The sequence below is a fragment of the Sprattus sprattus genome, assembly GCF_963457725.1.
Source record: "Sprattus sprattus genome assembly, chromosome: 6".
NCBI lineage: Eukaryota > Metazoa > Chordata > Actinopteri > Clupeiformes > Clupeidae > Sprattus > Sprattus sprattus.
This window is the reverse complement of record NC_137925.1, coordinates 15,023,854-15,033,373: the sequence shown is the minus strand read 5'-3', so window position 1 is coordinate 15,033,373 and position 9,520 is coordinate 15,023,854. Positions and strand designations below refer to the sequence as shown.

General features: G+C 43.2%; 2 protein-coding genes across 2 annotated transcripts; one reads left to right on the top strand and one right to left on the bottom strand.

The window, feature by feature from the left end:
* Positions 1-501: 501 nt before the first annotated feature.
* Positions 502-5,197, bottom strand: mrps11 (mitochondrial ribosomal protein S11). Its single transcript, XM_080841373.1, has 6 exons — positions 5,039-5,197; positions 4,772-4,876; positions 4,527-4,625; positions 4,190-4,319; positions 2,928-2,993; positions 502-824 (listed from the first exon to the last, which is right to left on the bottom strand). The coding sequence occupies exons 1-6, from the start codon at positions 5,125-5,127 to the stop codon at positions 717-719; spliced, it is 597 nt and encodes a 198-aa protein (XP_080697499.1). The 5' UTR covers positions 5,128-5,197; the 3' UTR covers positions 502-716.
* Positions 5,198-5,479: 282 nt separating this feature from the next.
* Positions 5,480-8,711, top strand: mrpl46 (mitochondrial ribosomal protein L46; the record flags this gene model as incomplete). The annotated part of the gene is made up of 4 exons (XM_080841270.1): positions 5,480-5,740; positions 6,244-6,442; positions 6,915-7,085; positions 8,084-8,711. 4 exons carry the CDS (start codon positions 5,480-5,482, stop codon positions 8,329-8,331), a joined length of 879 nt encoding a protein of 292 aa, XP_080697396.1. The 3' UTR covers positions 8,332-8,711.
* Between the last annotated feature and the right edge of the window lie 809 nt (positions 8,712-9,520).

Genomic DNA, 9,520 nt, shown 5'->3' with positions numbered 1-9,520 from the left:
TAACACACAATGAGTTCGGGTCTGAACCTTCAATTCCCCTCTCCTGCCCTCGATGCGGCTGTGTGTGTGCAGAGAAAAGAACCTGGGTGAATGCAGACGTGTGTGTCTGCGCGCGTTGCAGATCTGACCTTGGTTGCTATGGGTACAGAGTTACATTCACTGCCTGCCTGAGAGTCCCTGCTAATTGCCGTTGCCGTGGAAACGGAGCACCTGATATAATTCCAGGAAAGGGCAATAATCTTACATGGGTCCATTTTATTTATAGTGTATTATTCTGCACCTTGCTTGTCGGTTCGGAGCTGAAGCGTGATTGAAGGCATACCCGGCTTGCCTCAGGCTGCAGATATTAGAGAAAGATAAAGCCCGTTTCCTCCCCTGGCTGCCGATTTTCAGTAATTTAATTTTCCATTTCTCACAATGATTTTATCTGGAGAACGTGAATGTTTCTGAGTCACGAGTAATCAGCGCCACAAAACAAGACCAAAGTGGAAATAGTGGATTGTACACTGGAACGTGTTTTTTAATGAACATTTTTACACAATCAAAACCGTTAATGTAACTGCGCAAGCGGGAGTCATCTTCTGAACGCGGCTTGCTGTCGTAGTCGGCTCTCAACCCCCCCAGGTGGCGTGACGGGTGGGTTACGTGGCATAGTGACTCCTAACACCCGGCAGGACTAGGTGGCTCTGTGGGTCTGTGCGAGCGTCCGAGCTGCCTCACATCCTGCGAGCTTTGCGAGGGCGGCACCCGTTATGGGGCACTGGGGTGTTGTCTGTGATGGACACAACCTCAAGACCCCCCATGGTCAAGCCCTTGATGGCAGACTGGAGAGGAGAGAAACGCATACACACACATATCTATGTTAATCCATTTGCACACACAAAACCACATACACACACAGACACACACACACACACATGTACCCGCATGATAAAAGTATGATTTTTCTCCCTCTTGGTTTCCCCAATCAATGCAGGAAAATTCACACTTAATTGGCTTCTCTTTTCAAGTTGCCATCATTGATCTGTCCATTTCTGTCTGCACAAATCAAATTCACATGAACAGCTTATCTGATAAACCTGTGACCAACCAATAAATAATTACTTGTTTGACTGTATTGATGGTATGAGCACTCAGGTGCACTAGGACAAGGACTAGATCAACAAATTAACATTTTAACAGCTTACGTGTTACGCTTATGTGTTATGTGTAAATGTGCGGCTATGTCTGTTTTTTCTTTTTATGTTTTCACTAGTATAGCCAGCACCTGTATCTTTTGGGTGGGTATCCATTTTCTTTTTCTTTCTCATTATCAGTGGACCAATAGTTTTTTCAGTTATACTCAAATTCCTTGTGATATTGGTTTGGGACTTCCCATAGCGGTCAATCCTCTCACTGTCACATGCAAGTACTCATAGCCAGCAACCTAAACACAGACACCATAGACACATCTCGCCCAGCAACCTCAACACAAAGACACCATAGACACATCATGCCCAGCAACCTAAATGCATAGACACCATAGACACAACTGGCCCAGCAACCTAAACATAAAGACACCATAGACCCATCTGGCCCAGGTCTGGCTCATTTCTGGCCTGGTCTCTCGCTACGTGGTATGGACTGCTGGGTGCTTCCTAATAGCTTCACTGTACCCTGGTTCAGATGTGAAGCCACAAGGAAGGATCAGACTACATTGTGTGTGTTCTTCCCTCTGTTACAGTAAATGCAAGATTGCACACATTAACCAGCTGCTGCTGTCATCCAGCAGTTGGGGACTGGCTGATTATTTTATGGGAATCATATGGGAATCATCATAGGGGTTCCTACCTCAATTGCTTAGGGGAGAGGGAGATTTACCATTTTTAAGTTTATGGGTTTCATAAAGCCACTTAGAAATGTTGTATACCTATCATTTTACTTATGGGGAAAGATGTGAAGTTGGTCTACATTGTTACAGATCTTGAAAAAACATGGTTGAATTGACATGGAAAAGCCTATATCCTTTGGTCTCTGAAAACGGTCCTTTCTTTAGGAATGTACATTGAGCGAAGAAACTCATACAGCCAAATGAACCATATACCTCTGCCTCACGATCAATATTCCCCTGAATCTCCTATTCACCTAACAAGGCCAAGGAGACCTTAAGCAACCTACACTATCACAGGTCATAATCAATTCAGCTCTACTAATATATAAAATATATATGCATGCATGTGTTAAAAATCCGAAAATTAGTAATAGTATATGATTTTGACAGGAAAAACAAAACTATTCGACAAAAACAAAGTCTCTACTGCTCTCTCTAAGGTGGAGAGAGATTATGTCTTAGAATTGTAATTAAAATGTGAAATTCTGTGTGTTAAAGATAATGCAGTGATGGCAGACCAGCTCATCTGTCACAGGATGCTGCGTGACATGAATCCATTATGGGCCAGAGATTTCACTGAGAGATGCCACATAATATTATACAGACAAGGCCAGATTGGACTAATGAGCCTATGAATCTTTCAGTGCAAAACGCCACTGCCACCAAATCATAGAAAACCAAATGCCTGCGTATCAGGGACAATTTGTTTCAACCACAAAAAAGCCCAACAGGGATACAATCATGTCTTATCCAGTGTGTGTATGTGTGTGTGTGTGTGTGTGTATGTGTGTGTGTGTGTGTGTGTGTTTTCTCTGTGCACCATCACACGTTTGAACATCATCCCCGTGTGACTGAGCAGAGGCGCAGAATGAGAAGCACCACAGGAGAAATTACACAGATTACACTTTTCAGTGTCATTCAAACTCAGATTACACTTTTTAGTCTCATTCAAACTCAGATTACACTCTTTAGTCTCATTCAAACTTAGGGAGCAAAAGAGCCACCCGGCACATGTGATGTGACGCGACCGAACTGACGGCGGCGGTACGAGACTCACCAAACGCCCGGGGCCCAGGCCTTTCACCACTACCCGCACGAACGACACCCCCTTCGCCTGTGCCTTCTGGAGAGGAGAAGAGATGGAAAGGAGAGGGAGAAGGAGGAGGAAGAGGAGGAAAAGGAAGGGGAGGAGGGTGAAGGAGAGGAGGGGGGGAGGAGCACAAGTCAGGCGCTTATCAAATGAAGGCTAATAAATGAACTCAGTAAACAATTTAGCATCTCCGGGTGCAGCAAGGGCAAACATGGCGATCTGAAGAAACGCTGATTTGAAGCCACAGGAGATTCGTCCCTGAACACGGGAGGAGAGTGAACAGAGACGACAGAAAATGAGGCGCTTTTTTTTTTTACGGGGGCTAACGCATCGGTTCATTTTCATTAGGGCACAACTAAGGAAATGATTCATGCTGTGTGCCGCGGTAATGAGTGCGCAGCGGTGGATGAGCCAAACATGTACATTACATTACAGAAATGAGAGGACAGGAGCGGCTACATCAGGATCTGACCCTGAGCTGATGAGAGCCACGGAGGAGAGCAAAGCTGGGTCAAATATAAGCAAGCTAGATCACGAAGGCAAACAAACGCACTAGAGCAAGCATTAGGGCTTGAAGAGAAAAGCACACAACTGTGTCGAAAGCAGCTACAGGCAAATATAAAAAACCCTTTTGGCTGATGCTTAACCAAAATAAAAGAATGGGTGAGACAACATCATAACAGATTTTAGCTTATACCAAATAACAGAATACTTCAACGTCAGACTAGAAATCAACTCTTTCCCGAGACAGAAAGCAACAGATGGGTGGGGCCGTCAGGTGTCCATATCACAGACGCATACATCTTAGCAGTCTTATGGGGGTATGCTGCCACCTTGTGGACATTTAAAATACATAGCTATATAAGAATGTTCATCAGAAGATAAGAGTGTGTATGCACATCATGACCAAGATAAATGCCAATAATACTGTTGCAACAGCACCTTCAAGAGCCTATTGAAGCTTTACCAAACTGTCCATAAGAAAATGTTGGTCGCAGTCTTGTTTCTGACCTACAGACCATTATATGAGCTTATTTTTGAGGAGTGAGGTTTTTTTTTATGTCTTTAAAGAATTATACTGTGCAGGTATAGAATTGAGATTGACTGCCAATTCAAATGGTCGTTATTATTTCATCCAATTGGATCTTGAAAAGGCATCATTCTAGTCACGTTTGTGTGATCATACTCCTCAAAGGGATGTGCTGGAGAGGTATGAGCCCATGTCTTACTGATGCAGCAGAGATTCCTGCTGTCTGAGCTGCAATGGGCGTTGACTTCTTCACATTCCGGAATCCCTCTGCTCCACAGGAGGTTCTAGCCACATACTGTCCACTGAAGTCTGTAACTTGTATGTGTGTGCTAACAGAAAAACAGGAAAATGAGTCGAAATATGTCAAATCAAAAGAAAAAAAGACTGATGTAGGCTAATGACTATAAAACACACACACACACACACACAAAATACATAATATTATAAAATAGATGTCCTGATTTGCAACCATTTATCATTACTTTCAGCAGATAGCCTACTGGTCTGCAATCATGTCAAGTAACTATGCAACTTACTTGTTATATGTTGCTTTGATGTGACAAATTGGTAAATCCGCAAATTTCATTCCACCCCATGTCAAAGGACTGTCCTCCTCCGGCATAGGTGGATACATACTGTAGAGACAAGGTGGCAAATTTTGATAGCAATGAAATAAAAGACATAACTGCAATAGTGAATGCAGACATAATACGTTACAATTACCTATTCTATTCGGTAATGTGTTGCACCACATGCCCCCATCATACTGACTTAAGTATACCTGAACTCTCTGGAGCTTGGTTTGGGGGTAAATGTAGCCTCCTCGGCCGACTCCTGTTGTCGTATCGCAGTGGAACATATGGGTCTTTGAGACTCTGTACTTACACTGCAACAAGAACATAGACATTAAAACGCTAATCCCAGGTAAATCTACATTTTGAAGGTGATATCATTGATCATTCGGTGAGATAAACTCGAGAGATGCTCCATACTGTGTAGGCATATTTACCGGTAAGACTAGTGATTGCATTCCATAGCTTTTACTTACACTGTCGCTCTGACCATGTTCAAGGAAGTCAGAATGTGTTGATTTGCACATCGTGTCAGCCTGGATAATCTAGACGTTAAATTCGACATATTTCATATGATTTTGTTGTCATGTACTGACCACAAACTTGTTAGCATTACAAAACGACATGACATTGAAGCTCACGTGTGTCCGGTATGGTGGATTCCTACTTCTTGGGGGACACATAATGGATACCAGTAATGTTTTTGCAATTTAAGCGTGAATTTGTAAAGATATTTTACCTGTATGGATATTTTAGGTCTTTAGTATTTTAATAATTAACCCTGCATGGTGAATGATATTACAGAGTGATTAGTATTAATGTCGGTATTCAATAAAACCCCTAAGTATCCTCATTATGGTCTAATCCAAAGAGAAACGCACTGTCGCAGTGCATTGTGGGTTGTGACAGACAGGAAAATGGCGGCGCCCTGTGTTGGAATGACTGTCCGTTCAATGTGGAATTTCAGAAACATCCACGGGTTACCTACTACATTGTTAAAAGGTGTCCGACATTTCTCTAGCAGCTGGCAATGCAGTAGTGCCGTTAAACTAAAAATTGAACAACACAAACCCGCATCTCCGTGGAAACTCTATGGCGCTGTGTGTCTGCAGAGGCTACCTGTCGTATCTCAAGACCCTAATCCAATCGAACAGAAATTTGAAGATCTGTTGCAACAGGTAATGTCAACGTAGACGTGTATGTTATTTTTGTGACTTAAGTTGTTCAGAAGTAGCACGTTTTCCCTTCAGCGGAAGCGTTCAAGTTAGTTCCTCCCTCTCTTGACATTCAGAAATCCCCATCATTCATCCACATCAATAATCTGACGTTGTGTTTTAGTCGGACGTTTACGTTGTATTATCACCTGTACTGTTCTCAAGGGGTAAATATAAGAGAGTATAATAAAAGAGTGTCCAGTCTTTCTCCTCTTCTAATGTTTACCTTACAGTACTTGTGACATGGAATCATTGAATCAGATGCACAATAGTGTCTTCAATTTGTTCTCTTGCTTGTATGAAACAACACTGCAGGTTGCTGAAATATACTGCCATAGCAATTTTCAAACTCATGCTGTTAGTAGCTTTGAATAAAACATGCAAGGAAAACTTGGAAACGGATAGGAGACAGTTTGTCCTTTTGGATGGCTGTAAGAGACTAACTGAACACCCTCCTGCTTGGCCAGATGGAACTGGAGAGGAGCCTACTCTCCGACCACGAGCTGAGGCTGCTGGAGGACACGGAGCGCATGAGCCGCAAACAGGAGGAGGATTACGACTCCGACGAAGAGGACCACATCAACCAGGAGATCGTCACTGCACTGGACGACGAGGACGCCTGGGAGCAGAAGCTGAAGCGATTCCAGCCTGCTGTCAGGTCCGAAGGTTTGTCTTGTTCAGCCTCCCCTTCAATCACAGACTGATATGCTGGTTTTATTCACAAAATTCATTCCTTAACCGAGGTAGGTGTTTTTAGAGTAGGGGTTGACAGTGGTACAGGAGGTAGAGAAGTCATTTAGCAATCAGAAGGTTGCTAGTTCGACTCCCCGTCGAAGCGTCCTAGAGCATGACACTGAATCCCTAATTGCTCCTGCTGTGCAGTGTACCATCAGTGTAAAATGTGAAATGTGTTTACATCCTTGTAAGTCGCTTTGGATAAAAGCGTTTGCTAAATGACTAAATGAAATGTTAATGTAAAAATGCAATCTAGGCTGTCTTTCTTGGACAACAATAAGGATTTTTTTTTTTAAGTATAACAAAAACAAAATGTGAATAAGTCGGAGCTAGCTGATACATTGTAATTGATTTAAAATGATGAAATTATTAACATAAGCATGGTCTGGCCCTTGCCTGTCAGGTGTGGCTGAGACAGACCACAGCTCCCTGAGCCGCTGCCTGAGTGACAGCGTGGTGATGCTGGTTCAGCAGGAGGTGGGGAGAGAGAAGGTGTGGCTGCTGCCCCAACTACAGTGGACCGCAGGGGAGACACTCAAACAGACAGCAGAGAGGGCCCTAGCCAGCCTGCCAGGTACCTCACTGTCAACACACACACGGACACACACGGACACACGCACACACACACACACACACACACACACACAGCTGGAGGGTAGACCCTGAGACAGACAGCTTAGATGGCCTTAGCCAGCCTGCCAGATACCTCCTCAACACACACACACACACAGAGAGACACAGAGACACAGAGACACACAGAGACACAGACACACAAAGAGCTAGCTGCAGGGGAGATGCTCAGACAGAGAAAGCTGTGAGGGAAGTAGCCAGCCTGCCAGGTCCTAAAAGACCCACATACCTCTCCACAATACACACACACACACACACACACACACACACACACACACACAGACACACACACACACACACACACACACAGACACACACCTAAATAAAATCAAGCGTTTAACACATGCACTCGTAGCTTTGGTAGATGGCAGGGAAGACTCAAAGCAGATAGAGGAGGGGGTTCTATTGCAGTGTACCACTGACATGCATAGGCCTACATGCACAAACACATTTTCCTGTACTCATATGAACACGCATTAACACATGCACACTCATAAATCAATGTACACAGACATCTTAATCTAAGTACATGACCTAAAGCACCTGTGCAATTGACAGTACATGCCTGCACTGCAACCACCCAAATGGGCCTGTTCACATATGCGCTCAAACATGTATGGGAGGGACGGACTGTGTTGCACAGATCCAAAAATGTATGCCATCCTTGATACACACACGTGTGTGCGTGTGTGCGTGTGTGCGTGTGTGCGTGTGTGCGTGTGTGTGTGTGTGTGTGTGTGTGTGTGTGTGTGTGTATGTGTGTGTGTGTGTGTGTGTGTGTGTGTGTGTGTGTGTGTGTGTGTGTTCACTGCCAACTGATGGGTTAAATGCATGGGTCCTAATTAATAAAGTATCTACGATCTAGAATAACCTTGAAGGTGAGGCCTCACCTTGTTGAACACGACCTCCTCTCTATAACCTTTTTTTTCTCCTTTTTTCCAGGTACCGATTTAAAGGCTAGGTTCCTGGGCAACAGTCCATGCGGGGTGTACAAGTATAAATTCCCCAAAAGCATTCAAACAGAAAGCTGCATCGGAGCCAAGATCTTTTTCTTCAAAGCCTTGCTTTCAAGTGGGACCAATCCCACATCTGACAAGGAGGGCTTTGTGTGGGTGACAAAGAGTGAACTGAAGGAGTACCTCAAGCCAGACTACCTGAAACAAGCAGACCGCTTCATCCTGGGCCTGTGAGAAACGTGTCCTGACTGCGGTCGAAATAATAATGACGGCGTGTGGATCTGAAAGTAGATTACTGACACAGGAAGAACGCTTTAACCCAAATCAATGGGAAATAAGACTGGGTGCCTGTATAGCTCCATGAATATGTCCGAGCAAGAGTGTTTAAAACAGACATCCATTTTTGAAAACAACACCTGTGCTAAATATGTTCCAGTTCTCTGTAAAGAAGACAATGAATGAGTATGTGAATCCAGAGTATTTAATGAGGCATGGAGCTTCACTCTACACCTGTAAGAACTGAGTTGTGATTGGTGACATGAATATGACATGAGCATATTATTTTCTTTTTGTTATTGTAAAAGTTAAATAAAAGTATACATGTTTTTTTTCTCCCCCACTGTGGATCATCATTTGATGTCTATTACTCAATTAGATGTTGAATGCCTAAAACTGTCGCTGTTGTAAACATTGAAGATGAAACTCTAAACCACATCTGTATGTACGCCAGCCATTGTCTATGTCTGCGTTTGATAAGGCAACAGAAGATAAACAAGAGTGAAACTGGCGTTGTTTGATGGGCTCCCTCAGGGCAAAGAAAGGCTTGTTTTGCTAAGCAGATTGAATGGAACATCATTTGATAACGTTTTTTTTGCAAGACTGCCTTGTTTATATCTATAGCCAATATGCAGTGATAAAGTTGTTGTTCTTTATGCTTACAGGCTAATAGCAATGATGATGAAACAGATTTTAAAAAGACAAGACAAGGAAACCAGATAGAGTACAGAATTCTGTTATAAGAATCCATTGGCATAACTAAATGGATCATCCCATCAGAATTCTGTCAAAACCCACAGAAAGGGGTACAAGGACATGTAGCACTGGTTATTAGTAAGGTCTGTAAATGCTAGTATAGTCATCCAATACCAATAATTTTTGTAACATTTTCAAAGAACAAACAAAAGCTTAAAAATCACCTTCTCTATGCTGTTTTTGACCATAACAAAGAGAGTGCACACTGTTGTCATGTTTCTTATAAAATACTTTTATTTTTCAGAGCAAACCAAAGTGCAACAGTCTGGACTTTACTTGATCAAGCACGTAGGCGGGAGGAGTGTACTGTCTCAACTGTCTCCAAATATGGCCCAGTTTTACCACTGATTTACATTGTGCTGGTTTCTCTGATCAGTATTCTGCCCCCACA